Source organism: Mycteria americana, chromosome 6 (genome assembly GCF_035582795.1).
Source record: "Mycteria americana isolate JAX WOST 10 ecotype Jacksonville Zoo and Gardens chromosome 6, USCA_MyAme_1.0, whole genome shotgun sequence".
Lineage (NCBI taxonomy): Eukaryota > Metazoa > Chordata > Aves > Ciconiiformes > Ciconiidae > Mycteria > Mycteria americana.
The window spans coordinates 55,837,185-55,852,407 of record NC_134370.1 but is presented as its reverse complement, the minus strand read 5'-3'; the positions used below and the strand labels follow the sequence as shown (position 1 = coordinate 55,852,407).

Genomic DNA, 15,223 nt, shown 5'->3' with positions numbered 1-15,223 from the left:
TACAGTGACACCTTTTATTAAGTTAAAACAACACTTCTCTCTACAGAAATGCGCACTTTCGGTTGCATATGCAACTTTATCACACTGCTAAGGCCAAAGTCTTCAAGGCTAGATGTTTCCCCACATTAAAAAAGAAGGGGGGATTATTTCTGAGATCAAGAATAACATCAAGTTACCCATATTAAAATAGAATTCTTAGCATCACGCATCAGGCTCTAGTGCCATTCATACTTGTCAGTAGGATATCAAGTTTAGCAAAGAAGCTAAACTTCTGATTACTCGCTCCTCATGTGAGCGAAACTCACCTGATGTGAAAGCTGTATTTTTCTTCACCCTAGATTTCCCACCCCCTCACTGCAAGACTGGCTGAGGCAGTGGTGGGAATTTAGTCTTAAGACTTTTTGGCCAAATTATCCTGCAGTTCAGAGCCTGTGCTGAGCACACGCCATTGCCTTGCACCCTCCTTCATGCCAAGTGGACCATGTAAGCTCAGGAGGACCAAGCAGGCTCTAGCTGAAAGCCCTAGAAGACGGGCAGGACTTTCCCTGCACTAGTTCATTCACAATTCTCGGGCAGCACTGCGGTGGGAGACTAGAACCATCAATGAGAAAGAATGAGAGAGAGGTGCATGATTGCACAACCGTGACAGATGCAGAGACTCTATCCTAATGTATGTGCTTAAGATAAATGACTTAAGGTTACATACGCAACCCTAGTTTTGGTATTCTCTAGATTTAACGCACTGGACTTCATAAACTTGATGTGTTCTTCTTCCAATGTAATAATATTTTGTAACTATTTCCAAATACTGCAAGACCTAGCAAGAGTCCTCAGCAAGTAAGTATTTGCTGAGAAGTCAAAAGAGATCATTGCCTTTTCAGGGAAATAGAAATGTGTGAGAGTTAGCATGTTTCACTGTGTTACTAAGAATGAAGTAATAAATTTTTGAATAGTGTATTAATGCTTTACTTCAAAAATAGGAAAAAGCACATATGAAATCCTCTGTATTTACCCTAAAATAAAAACTATTAGTACTGCACATTCTTCCATGTCATCTCCACTATATTCAAAGAAAGGATAGAACATCAGTAATGGACATTCACACCCCACACCCCCCCAAAAAAAGTAATGAGTACTTGCAAATATAGTACCATTAAAATTGAGCACTAAATGCTAGTGTTAGTTAACACATTAACACTAGCAAATTAGGGGCTATTCATGCAGGCATATTTTTGCCTTCAATAAAATTGTCAATGCACATCCTACTTCTGATAAGTTGTCAGTTATGTTTTACAGTTTAATCAGAAACAAAAAATATTCCATCCTGTAAAACATTTGCACACATAAAACTAAGAGCACAAAAGCTGAGATGGAAGTTTATGAATGAAAACAGATTTAGGGAAAAAAAAGATGACAGCAATCAAACACAACTGATTGTCTGCAGAAAGTGAAGTACCCAATTTGTAACCAATTCTTCATAGCAAGTATTTCAACCACTACCACCAATTCACATTGTTAGCCATCCGTATTCAATGCAGGTGGTCCTGCAGTCTCTCTTGTACGCATTAACTGGACATCTTTGTCAGCCATACAAGTATCACAGCCCCACACTGCTGATGCTTCTGCTGTAAGAAGGCCATAAGCTGACTCAGTCATGCCTGTACAGATCCGATGAAACCATTTTTGACAAGAGGCTTCACACAGGATGGCATCCTGGTCATCATTAACTTCATGTGTACAAATTCCACATGGATAGACGGGTTCAGAGGACGAGTGACCATGACGACTGGGATGAAGGGGTGTTTTACTGCTCTTTTCAGAGTTGCATCCTTCAGCAGTACCTCGAGGCTGGCGGGACTTACTCTGAGTCCCATTTGAATGACCAGCATTAGTGTTATCAGCACTATTAGAATGGCTGTTATCCTGATTTACCACATTGTTTCGGGTAACATTTTTTAGGTCACTGTTACCTTGACTCACAATGTCCTCTGTCCTGTGATGATGCTGATGAGCAGCAGTGTTCTGGCTGGATGCTTTGCTTGCACCTTGACTAAAGTCTTGCTTTTGTGCTGATGATTTTGTCTGGTTGTAAGTGTTTGGTGGAGGAACAAAAGAATGGTTTGACTCTAGCTGAGAATTTGGGAAATTTGGATTGTTTCCAGGACCAAAGTTAGATGGCACATCAGGGTGAGGTATCTGACCAGAATGGCCAAAGTTCTCACCAGGATTTGGTCTGAAATGCTGACCAGGCATACTGACATTTTGATTTATTTGACTGCTACTATAAGGTGGTTGATTCCCAAAACCTGGGTTATCATGTGGACCGAAGCTGAAAGAGTGGGGTCGACTAAAACCCATTCCCACAGGGTTTTGAGGAAGGGGATGTGGTTGGTTTCTGAGGGAGTAAGAACCACCATATGGCGAGGACACTCTGGGCAGCATGTGAGGTGGCATTCTGAAAGTGTTATAGCCTCCAAAGCCAGGGTAACCAGGATTACTAAAATATGGATTTCCTGAAGGAAGTGGTTTATAAGACACCGTATTATAGTTGTCGTCAAATGGATTTGCAGCTACAAGGTGGTCAGAGCTTGGATTCGGCGGTGGAGCATATTCAGATGGAGGAGGAAATGATGATCCCTAAAAATGTTTTAAATACAACATTTAAATTAGTTTTAGTATTTCCCTGCAAGACAGACCAACCACAAAGGTCCTGGATTAGCAGCACTACTGCTAAAAGAACTGTTCAGCTGTTGTGTAAAGCTCACCCACTGTACTCTGCAGGGCTGTTTGAAATTTCAGTATAGAGGCAAGAGAGGATTTTGATAACATGGTGATTTATAGTAATCTCAATTTCTAAAAATCGTGCAGTTGCACAACCATGCTTCTGAAAATACTACTTGATGTGTGACTTCTATTTCTTAATCTTTTACGTAAGAAAAGCAACAATAGAGAAAGCCATGTGTCACTTAAACACACACACAAAATATTTCCAAATGTTGAAGAGCAGATTTGACACATTTCCTTAGTTTCATTTTGGGTTCATTTTACTGAATATACATCTCTTAAGACACCCCACTTCTATGAGGATATACAAACCTAATGTTACTATAACCCTCAAAACGGTATATAGAATATAGGAGTCTGCATATAGGAATTTTCTATATTCTGTGTACCAAACAGAGGTGTCCCTTATGAGCATTCAGTGCTTGTGGACAGTCTGCAGAGCATAGTCAGTAGGTATAAAATACAAGGATTTCTGATTACAGAGCATAATCAAGTGTTTAATAGATCCCAGAGGCTGTTTAAATGTCATCAGAGTGGCTATACAATTGAATTTCATTCTAGACTAGCCTGTGGGGAACATCTAGCTGGTTCAGCCTCATGCTAACTGTGCTCACAGAAAGCATTTCCTCCTAAATACTAATAAACTAAGACTGAATATTTTTTTGTCCCAAAAAATTTCTGCTGTGCTGCAAGTTTTGAACCTGGTAAGAAAAGAGAGGAAACTAATCTGGATGCCATCTACAGTTATCACCATTCCAGAACACAGGGAAAGCTCCACGAGGAAAGAGGTCTGAAACCCTTAAATTGAGTATTTCTCAGAGCAGGTTTCACTATGACTACTCTAAAACAAAACAAAAATTAAGAAAACAGATCCACATCTCAATGGAATCTGGATAGGCCTACCAGAAAGTGATTGTTTGACCTACATAAATAAAATTACTCTCACTGGGCAGTACCAAATCACAGATACTCTCACTCAAAGCTGAATGAACACACAAAGGAAAATTTTGCACTACAGATATCTAATTGCTTTAGATGTTTTGTATTCAGGCTTCCTTCCCTGGAAACAGAAACTGTATAGAAATGCCAAATTGCAGGGATTCACTGGAAAGGAGCCGAATGTGCCTCACAGCTTTTGCTTGAAAATCACTTGGGGAATATGCCAAGAGTTTGGTCAAAGCATTAACAAACTGTACAGATCCATTAGCCCACAAACCTACACATATATGAATAAAAATAAGAAGAAAAGTAGTCTCATGGCAACTACTCATGCTGTACAGATTTCTACCAATGGCTACAAAGTCATTAAAAGAAAGTCTGTCTCAGAATCAAATCCATATGGTAAAATACAAGTTGTTGCAATCTCACTGTGCTCCTCTCTTTATAGGTCTTTGGCAACTTACAGAGATTAAAATAACTTCAGTGAGAAAACTAGTATTATGAAGATTTCAACTTCACAGCACAACTGAAATATTTTGTATGTAACTGCTATTTGTGAGAATAGACTGATATTCTGAACAATGCGAGACAGTCATACCAGCAAACAACATCTGACTGCACTATTTATTAAGAAATCAAAAGAACCAAAGGGAATTTACCTGTGTATTTGCTTTGCGCTTTTTCTTATCAGGGCTTCCAAGTTGTACTCCTGGTCCTCCTAACCCATCCAATCCACTGTCACCACCTACAAAATTTCAATCAGTGCAATACTGCATTAGTTTTCTTACAGACTGTATTTTAAATTTGCCTCTGTCTGTCATAGCAATAGATATCTGTTACAAATGCTGAACTTGCATTAATTCTGGTGCCTTACATTGCAAGTCCTTAAGCAGCAAACATCTAGAGGTAAAAGTTAGCATACCTTGTATACAGCTATCTTACTCTATTACCACTTTAATGTTCAATTCATGCTCATTACAGTTGGAATAAACATTTCCATTTATTTTATGTTTATCTGTCCCTTGGTTCTTAACATCTCCACTTCACCAGTTAGAAGTATTTCTTGTTTGCATAATGCATAAAACTTTCAAAAGAACTGCTTAAAACCATGCCTAAGATTCACCTCCTATTTAACTTACACAGACATAGCATTTATCAAACTCACTGTACCAATATACAACAGTACGTTACAATACACCATGAAGGAAAAAGCAAACAGTAGTACATCCATGAATGAAAACCACTGAAAGCCTGCCACGTTGTTTAGACAGATCTCCAGTTTATCAGATCTAAATTTCGCTAAATGTAAGACTTGATCGAACAAAAAGACACCTGCCAAAAACGAGAGGGGCTCTAAGTGGACCTGCCCTACTGCAGAAACCTCACAGAATAATTGAGCACGGCTGCTCTGGCACAAAAAGAAGTAAAGAACATTCATTTTATCGATCACTCAATCAGACTTGACTGAGCAATACAAAGAGATATCTGTACTTCACCTGGGATTATTCTTCAGCTTTCGTAACAGTGGGATAAGCTCTCAAAGGTGCATAAATTGTGGCTTTCATTTTTAAAACTCTAGTTAGACCATAGACAAAAAAAAAAAAAAAGTCTAGCATATTCCTTATTATCCCAGCCAGTCTGCCTTCATGGGGATCAAGTGGACTTGCCATCATATGGGAATGCAAAGAAAACCCTGAGCTGAAGTATGAAAATCACTTTTGGGAGAGATGAGAGCAACACATGTTAAGATACTAACATCATTACATTAAGAAACTGTATGTTAATTCATTTTTTCCCAGGCCTGTTAAGGTAATAGCTTATTTGCTCTTCAAAAAACAAAAATATATATATATTAACAGTATATAACAGTAAGAAGTGGGCAATCCAACCTAAAAATTTTACTCTTATTTGTTTAGAACTCATATTCAGAATACAAGTCAAACTTTATCAAGTTGCAAGCATACACCTGAACACACGGGTTTGTCTTTATTACCAAAGGCAACCTGAAGATAACTGAATTATCAATAGTATTATGCAAAGATGCATAATGTACGGCATTACACCGCTCTACATTAGACAAGTATTCCCAGCAGACAGCTAAACCAGCTTTAGGACTATTCAGTAAAGTAACACAAAATCTCTTCTCACAGCAAAGAAGTAGACCTACTGTATACAGACTGAAATATCCAACAGTTATTTCAAATACTGCTGATCAAAGGGGGCCTGACAAATTTTCACTCCTAGCACTTCCTTCCTCCCTCCTCCTTTTTTGAGGTTTCAGGGAATTTACCAGTCCTACCTCAAGTAAAAATCCAGTTCTACCTCTGCTTTGATAAGTTCCTTTTGGCTTTGGCTGTCATTGTTGAAATTCAATTTCATTTTTCATTATACATAAGGAAGATACGTGGACATCCCAAATCAACACCTATCAAATTTTAAGTCTGAATTTCAAAGAATAGGGCATGAAGTCATGAGCATGTTCTCAAAATAAACTCATGCTTGAGCATAGCATATTGCAGTATAACCTACCATCATAGTAACTAGGGATTACTCTTTTTTAAAGAGTCCTGTTTGTCTTGATTTAGAATACAAAATCCTGCATACACTTAGTCTGCTATGAAGCACCACCACTGCATTAACTATAGATACTAATCACAGCATAAAGTTTATATAAAAGATGACAAATCTCCCTTAAATTCCAACTCTATAAATCATCATCTCGATAAACTATATGCTCAAAACCATCCCTGCACTTTCCATTAGCTTCTTCTCCAGCATTCCTATACGTTTATCATAAACTCAGTGGGAGATTGTACTGTGAACACCATTCCTCACAACTGTTCATGGTCATGTACTCTTAATACATAAACAATGTTAACCACTGATAGCAAAATATTACAAATATCCAGATTTCTTCTAATAAATACAACAACTAGCAGCACAGATATTAGTAGATCTGTGATCAAGTAGAATACTGAGGATCATATGCAAGTGCTGTTTTACAGTAGCATAAGTTAAAACTTTATAATATAAATGCCCTCTCTGGGATATCATTCTTCAAAAACATAAGCACATGAATATTAGAATTCCAGTGACAAGTTCCACCGATTTCTGCATTAATTACTTAACACGGGTGAAGCCATTCATATGCCTAGGTTTGCAGAACTGAGTCCTACGCCTGAAAAGGTACAAAGCTTTTGTATTTTCAGTTCTTGCTGTGTGAGGCCAATGATTTAATTTAGCCCTATGAATTTATATTTTCCCTGTGGATTTTATAATTATTTAATTTATACATGAAAGGACACAGAACATTAGTCCTAGCATAACTCCAAAAAAGAGTGAATAACGGTCATTTTCATGCAGCCAAAATAAACTTTCCAGAAAGTCACTTTCAGTACCTACCACACAGACTTACATTAAAAGGTGTACCGAGCATTTTGGAACGTTGCACTAAGGGTGCAAAAAACTATTTCATTGTCTGAGACTAATTTTCCAGGAAAAAATACAATCCTTTTGACTGGGGCATCATATATGTAATGGATCTAGAGATATAAATACATATCTGATAACTATTCCCTTATTAAGTAACAGATAAAATGTATTTCAGCCATTTACATTTGGGAAAAGGATAAAAGTCCCATATTCTTCTTTACTTCATACATACACAAGACAGACATTTTCAGTGTTAGTAGAACTGCAACTTGTAGTTTTGTTTACATATTAAGAGATTATGACTTTGCATGTAATTTATGCCATACTTAACATACTGCAAACACATTATGGAGTATTTTCATACTCACTAACAAATCTCTGTCTAGGTTTTTATAGGATGGATGCCAGAGTCTTTTTAAACAGCGCTTTATCTCAGTAAGAACGTTTTCCCAAGAAACATAAATGGCTGAATAAACTTCTCATTATAGACAGAAAACTAAAAAGAGTCTCATTTCAATCAGATTTGGTGAGCCTATTCTGTGGCCCTGACACTGTAAATAGTTTTGATATTAAGGAGTAATCGCATGGAACTCGGTGGGTAACTCAGGCATGTGAAACTGTATGTGCTCAAATATTTGCAGAATCAGGGCTCGAGAGTGAAGGAGTCTAATGAATCCCAGTCTCCTTTGTAATACTGCTGCATATTTTCATTCTCTCATTCTCAAGGTTGCAATCCAGCTGTTACTAGAACAGTTTTAGAAAAGCAAACTGTAAATCAATGACAATATGCATAGCAGAATCCACACCTTTCCCCACTTACCCAACCATAAAAAAGCTTAAAACATCAAGAACAATAGAATTCCAGGGGCAAAACAGGAGGTGAGGAAAAGAGAAGCAATAAATTGCAGATCTTATCATTTTGCCGTGATTTTCACCCAACTCGGTCACCCTACTGTCTTTCATTATTTCATTCAGAAATGCATTTCTGTTTTTAAGGACTATAAGGACACAACTACCACTATGTAGACTGGTGTGCTACTGCCATTAAAGTCAGTCGCACAGACCAAGTCTGAGGAGATAACATATTTCTACTCTTCTCCTTACGCATTTCAAAGAAACACATACTTCAAACCTCACTAGAGCCATACAACAGTGCTGTTAATAAAGAATAATATTTCGATAATTTTTTCGTTTCCCGAAAAGAGAAAAACAAAACCCCAACTAGAATCAAGCACAAGAGCACGACCAGGGGTAGAAGAGCGAATGCTCAAGTGTAATTTATAGGCTCTGCATCAACACTAACTCGGACATGTGGCACTGCCGACGTATTCCCTTGCACCAACAGTATGCACGCTGCATACTAATGGACAGCACATCCACAAAAACACAACAGACATAACCACGCACCCGCACGCCTCCCCTCGCGGGTCACATTTGCGCGCAGAGCGAGCCCCAAGTTTTGCATTTCAGGGCCCGGAGGCTGCGGGAGCCCGCGGGGCCAGGCCGGGCCCCACCGTGCAAACTTAGCGCGGCTCCCGCGCCGCCCGGCCCCGCCGCCGCCGCCAGCCGCAGGGAAGGACAGCGGCGGGGGCGCGGGCGGCCCGGCCCGGCCCGGGCAGCGCGGCGGCCGGCTCGGAGCCCGGCGGGCAGCGGCAGCCGAGTCCGGCCGGTGCGCGCATCCCGCGGCACCGCCAGCTCTCCTCACGGGAGTTAGGCCCCAGCAGCGGCCCCCCCCGCCGCAGCCCGGCCCGGCCCGGCCCGGCCCAGCCCAGCCCTCCTCGTACCTCGGGATCTCTTCAGCGCGATAGGGTCCTTCTCCTGTTCCGCTGACATTACAGACAGCAGCGCATGGCTCCCAGGGCGGCAGGAATCGGGGCTCTTTGATGCTGATGCTGCCGCCGCCGCCGGCCCGCACCCCGCCCCCTCCGCCCCCGCCTCCTCCGCCGCCGCCCCCGCCCGCTGCTGCCGTAGCCGCCGCCGCCGCCGCCCCAGCAGCGGAGCTGCCAGACTTTGCAAAGTTTGGGCGCGGGAGGGCTCTACGGCGGCCCGCGGCGGGGGCAGGGCGAGGCCGGCCCCAACGAGCAGAGGGCCGCTGCCCGGGAGCTGCGCGGGGGTCCGCGGAGCGCTGAGCCGCGCCGGGCAGGGCCCCCGCGGGCTGCGGGCGCCCGCCTCGCTCGGCGCCCGCCGCCGGAGCTGCCAGGCCCCGCGGCCCCGCACAGCGCCCCCCCCGGCCACCAGCGCCGCTCACCGCGCCGTGCCCCGGCCGCCGTTGCCAGCCGGCTCCCGGGCCCCCAGAAGTAGCGGCGGCGGCCCCCGCGGCGGCGGGGCGCTCCGCGGGGCTCCCCGCGCTCCCGCCATGAGCGCCGCGGGGCGCGGCTCTTCCCGCCGGGCTGCCGGCCCCGGCCCCGGCCGCGCCCCCGGCCCGCGCCGCCGCTCGGGGGCTGCCGCTCGGAACAAAGGCGCCGCGCTGGGGCGGGCTCCGCTGGCGCCGCCACCCTCGGCTCGGCCGCCGCGGGCCTGCGGCCGCCGGGAAGCGCCGGGCGAGGCGCCGGCCGCGGGGCAGCCCCGGGGCGGGCTCGGGCCAGCCGCGCGCGGCGGCTGAGGGGCGGCGAGGCCGGCGCCCAGTGCGCGGCCGTTAGGACCGTTAGTGCGCGTGAGGGCGGGGGCCAGGGCACGAGCAGTCTCTGCCCTGCCTGGGAGCGACAGGGACAGGCGGGAGCGAGGGCTGGGGCCAACCGTGCGGCTCCTTCTGGTGGTTTCTTGGCCGCAGTCATCCACGTCAAGCGCCGTACGAGTAATGGCTTCTCAGGTCCCGGTCTAGGCTGTGCTCCCCGGGTTTTTAATGGCTTCACCGCTTACCTCTCATGCCACACGTGCATTCTTCTCGCCTCCGGGCTGCAACTCCAGTTCCTCCCAGTCCACGCGGGCGTTTATCTGAAGCGCTGAAGCACGGTGCTCCAGCAGCTTGCTGGCAGGTAGGTCCACGCTGGCTGGAGGACCCTCGTCAAGGAGGGACTCCCTCCGTACAGGTAGATATCACCCGCCAGTCTGGTCTCTGGCCTGCGGGTAGTACAGAGGAGACACAACAGATGTCCCTGCTCATTGCAGGGGGGTTGGACTAGGTGACCTTTAAAGGTCCTTTCCAACCCAAACTATTCTATGATTCTAGGAACCCACTGGTGGCCCTCACAGTGTCAGTAAACCCTTCAGAGCCCTTGGAAAACACAAGATGATAGGTAAATCACTGCTGGTGTCACTGTAATCTTGTGGAAACATACATTCTACCACAGTTTCCAGTCTTCTGAAATGGCTGCATTTCAGAGGTGTTACATATGGAGTCCTCATCCTTGATCAAAACTGTTAATCAACTGTATTAAAAATAGTTATCTTCTGAATAAGGATTTATCTTCCCTTAACTGGGATAAAGATGTCCACCTCTAAAGTATGGGTTTTGCTCACATGCCTTATTTCACCATACCTAGCAGTGCTATTTCTTTACATACCTTCTTGTTAGATGGGTAGTTGGTACTTTTCCAGTATTTGGAACACTTTTTCTGAGGGGAAAAAAAGTGATGTTTGTGTAAAGGTTAAGGTACTACTATGTTTTTGCTTTTACATTTTGCATGTCTAACTAAATAAAATGTCATTCAGTTTTTTGTGTCGATTTCTGGCCTTCCCTAGACATCATTTTTATTTGTCCACAGTCTCTTACTTTGCAGTGATCCCAGAATGCATGTACCTTGAAGTATAGCATATTGCCAATGTTCTCATGGGATCTGCTGGTTAATTTTGTGTAATCTTGCTGAAGAGAAGTATAGCCTGTTATTAGCAAGGTGGGTGTGAGCTAGTCTATATTTGGAGGAAGTTGTGTCTTATTTGTGAAGAGACTTGCATGTTCTGTGATGGAGCTCGCTGTAGGCCTAGATGATTCTCCCAGGACTGCATGAGCTTTTGCGCAAGGCTGCCTTGTAATAGCATGTAGACTGTAATTATGGATGCACAGATTGATGTCACTGAGTCTGTAAAGGTTCCTAGGGGGAGATTGTCTGCATCAGAAATGTGAGCAGGGAATTCAGACTTAACCCAGTGCTCTAGTTGCAAAAAATTATGTCTGTTTTGCTGTTCATCCAAATTCAGCTTTAACTTGTACTCAGGTCTTTAGTGAGTGGTCTGTGAGAATCCTGTTGGTCTGACTTGATGCTTCTAAACCTACATTGGAAATGGCTGATGCAGTGTCTGAAGGGAATTAATTCACTTGCTCGGGTGTCTACACCAGCATCTCAAATATTCCCAAAAAAGTCTATGAAAGTTCTCATTATCACATACTATTCACCACCTGATAGCCTCGCTGCTCCTTGGTTGTCCTTAAAATTACTCTGATATTCCTTCCTCTCAAAAGTTGGCATTAATTAAGAAAGCTTAGGGGTACCTAGTAACAACCTTCCACCACCTAAGTGGAGGCTACCAAGAAGAGAGAGACAGGCTTTTTACTGAAGTGCCTAACAGGAAAATGAGATTCAGTGGTCATAATTTGAAATGAGGTTCCAACTGGCTGGGGGGAGGGGAGGAAATTGTTTTGAGGCTAAGCAAGCATTGGGACAAGAAACTAAAGAAATTGTAGAATCTCCATCCTGGGAGGTTTTCAAGACCCAACTGGGCAAAGCCCAGAATAGCCTGGCCCAAGTTCAGCATTAACCTTGCTTTGTGCAGGAGGTTTGGCTCAAAGTCAAGACCTCCTGAGGTCTCTTTGAACTGTAATGGTTCTGTCATTCTGAAATAATTTTCTTCTTTGCCGAGGTCAATTGTAACAAGGCCAAGTGCAAGGTCCTGCACTTGGGCCACAGCAACCCCATGCAACGCTACAGGCTTGGGGAAGAGTGGCTGGAAAGCTGCCTGGCAGAGAAGGACCTGGGGGTGTTGGTTGACAGCCGCCTGAATATGAGCCAGCAGTGTGCCCAGGTGGCCAAGAAAGCCAATGGCATCCTGGCTTGTATCAAAAATAGCGTGGCCAGCAGGACTAGGGAAGTGATTGTGCTCCTGTACTCAGCACTGGTGAGGCCACACCTCGAATACTGTGTTCAGTTTTGGGCCCCCCACTACAAGAGGGATATTGAGGTACTGGAGCGTGTGCAGAGAAGGGCAACGAAGCTGGTGAAGGGTCTGGAGCACAAGTCTGATGAGGAGCGGCTGAGGGATCTGGGACTGTTTAGCCTGGAGAAAAGGAGGCTGAGGGGAGACCTTATCGCTCTCAACTACCTGAAAGGAGGTTGTAGAGAGGTGGGGGTCGGTCTCTTCTCCCAAGTAACAAGTGATAGGACAAGAGGAAATGGCCTCAAGTTGCGCCAGGGGAGGTTTAGACTGGATATTAGGAAATATTTCTTCACCGAGAGGGTGATCAAGCATTGGAACAGGCTGCCCAGGGAAGTGGTTGAGTCGCCATCCCTGGAGGTATTTAAAGGACGTTTGGATGAGGTGCTTAGGGACATGGTATAGTGGTGGTTTTGGCAGTGTTAGGTTTATGGTTGGACTCGATGATCTTAAAGGTCTTTTCCAACCTATATGATTCTGTGATTCTTTTTAACAATAACCAACCACACAGAAAGCTCTTGCTCCCTGCCAGAGTACTCTTTGTTGTGAACAAATACTATTTAATACTTTATAACTCACCCTGACTTGAAAAGGGTGGCTTTGGTGAGATAACAGTAGCTTCAACCACATGTGACACATCAGGCCTAAAAATGTTACAAAGTATAGAAGAGCTAGTTTTTAACTTCTAGGTTCCTTTCCTTCTGAATTCAGGTTAAAAAGACAGCTACTAAAAGAGCCTTTCTGTACAAACTACCAGTAGATAAAGAAAGTTCTTTTACTAATCGTTGTCATAGCGTCTGAACATCAACACTTCATTACATTATCAGGAGAGAAATATGAATGACGCATGGATCCACAACAGAGCATGAACATTTAAAAGGTTTTTATGGCACCTTTTCACATGTATCTGCTGCATATCTCAGGAGCAGAGAGTAGCATAGAGGCCCATTTTGACAACATATGAACGTATGCAAATGTGCTAATGGAAAAAATATAAACACCTTGGAGAAATTCACTGACATTTAAGGAATTCAAAAAAGGAAAAAGTGAAATATTTGTTCAGTTTGATTTTATGGGGGCCAAGATTTCATCCCAGAGGAATAAAATTAGGAAATTAAAAAGAAAGCATGAAATCAGAAGGAAAAAAGCTGGAAGCTGGCTGAACTGTGTAACTCTGCCACTTCCGGTACCAGGGAAAAATAAAAAAGTTTTCCTCTCATGTAAGCCATACACGTTCTAAAGTAAAGCATACACAGCTTTAATGTGTCAAGTTACTGTGATTTATCCACTCATCACAGAAGATTTCCTACACAGCGAGACAGAAATGGACCCCTGTACAATGGACATGGACCTGGGAGTCCAGCAGGCTCATGCAGATGGGCAGTACGTCCGGCCTCTGTGGGCAACGTCATGGTATGGCACGTGCACGGCAGGATCTGGCAGCACCTGTGCAGGTTTTTGGCATGTGCACACAGAAGCCAAGCAACCCAGTACTCCCTCCCACCTGGAGAGGAAGTGTTGAGCTGGAGAAAAGGGACACATTTAAGGAAATTTGGAATGTGATAGCCTTAGCTCATAACAGTCTTCCAGCATCAGTAGATTTGATGCCCCCACCTGTTATGAGGGAAAAAAATAAAATCAATAATTCATTTTTCTAAAAGGCCCCTTTTCATGTTATACAAATTAAAGTTCTAGTTCTACAAACTTGTACATGTTTCACAATACTACTGTGATAAATAGGACTATTTATCAAGGCTGGAGGGAGTTTCTGTCAGGCCTGAGACAACACTAAAAATCTGGTTTTGTTGTTACACTAGAGTTACACCTCTTCCTCCAGACTCATTTGTTCTCCTCCTCCGCATCTCCCTTTTTCAGGGCAGTAAAACTAAACATGTGCATGTTTATAAGTTACACAGAGATGTGGGTTTTATGCCTTTTCAGTCTAGCTACTTATGCAGCTGGTATTGCTCTGGAAAAATGTGTTAACCAGGTCCCTTCTGGGTCTATCAGATGTAGAGCATCTCTGCCAATCTCAGGGATTGTAACTGTAACTGAAACAGTTTGAGCACAAGTCATTGAAGCTATTTTAGTGCAAATTGTTCGCCTACTGGTGAATGCTACATGTGTTATGGTGATGTAAACCAGGTCTCACGAGCCCACGTCTGTTTCATTTCTGCTTTTAATCAACAAAAATTAAGACTGTCTAAACTTCTGCATTAACCATTCATCCACATAATATAAAGTACAAAACAAAATCTAATTAATTGTCTGTTCATGTTTCAACTTCAATCTGAAATGAATACAAAACTGTTTGTAGGAAAAAATTGCAGAACAGATTGCTTTACGAGTTAGCCCATGAAAGAATGTAAGATTTTTTTCTGTAGTCCGTTGCATTAGTTTTCTTCCATATGATGCACAATATATCTTGAAATCAAGTAAAATGCCTGAGAATGATCATGCCTTTGTCTAATCACATTGCAAATCATTGGCTGATAAAACACGTTTTTCTAAGCTTTGCAAGACAAGTTATTAATGGACTGATCAAAAAATGGCTCAGAAGGGTGTACAAAGGGCACTCTAGTGTCATATCTATACTGGAACAAAGTTTTTAAAGTTCAAAGCAAGCTCTTAGTTCTGAAACTCAGCGAGACTAATTGATTTCTTTTTTTTGAGTGCACACTTACCTTTTCAACTTACAGTTAAAATATAGCCATGCTCAAGTATTTCAGGAAAAAAAAACTTCAATGCACTCAGATACTTTTGCCAACACCACATATGACTTATGAAGTTAAAAACTACAATTTATCAACAGTTATAAACTATAAAACTTTATAGCCGATATATAAAAAATAGTAAGTATAGTACCTAAACATTTAAAATATGAAGACAGACGTTGATTATCTAGGAACTTAAGTTTCATTATTGTATTTATTTATATACCAAAGTACAAAAATTTTGACAAGAAATCCAGTGTGTGTGT

General features: G+C 43.1%; 1 protein-coding gene across 2 annotated transcripts; it reads right to left on the bottom strand.

Annotated features, from left to right (window-relative positions):
- Window positions 1-9,109, bottom strand: PYGO1 (pygopus family PHD finger 1). Of its 2 annotated transcripts, none has more exons than XM_075505970.1 (3): window positions 8,940-9,109; window positions 4,383-4,468; window positions 1-2,637 (listed from the first exon to the last, which is right to left on the bottom strand). In XM_075505970.1, exons 1-3 carry the CDS (start codon window positions 8,986-8,988, stop codon window positions 1,516-1,518), a joined length of 1,257 nt encoding a protein of 418 aa, XP_075362085.1. In that variant the 5' UTR covers window positions 8,989-9,109; the 3' UTR covers window positions 1-1,515. The 2 variants fall into 2 exon arrangements, with proteins under 2 accessions (XP_075362085.1, XP_075362084.1); XM_075505969.1 differs by lacking the exon at window positions 8,940-9,109 and adding an exon at window positions 8,563-8,851.
- Window positions 9,110-15,223: the final 6,114 nt, after the last annotated feature.

Coding starts and splice junctions, on each gene's coding strand:
- PYGO1 (XM_075505969.1), bottom strand. CDS start 8,620: ATGCAAAACTTGGGGCTCGCTCTGCGCGCAAATGTGACCCGCGAGGGG. Junction 4,469..8,562: donor CCGCGAGGGGAGGCGTGCGG/GTGCGTGGTTAT, acceptor GAAATTTTGTAG/GTGGTGACAGTGGATTGGAT. Junction 2,638..4,382: donor AGCGCAAAGCAAATACACAG/GTAAATTCCCTT, acceptor AAACATTTTTAG/GGATCATCATTTCCTCCTCC.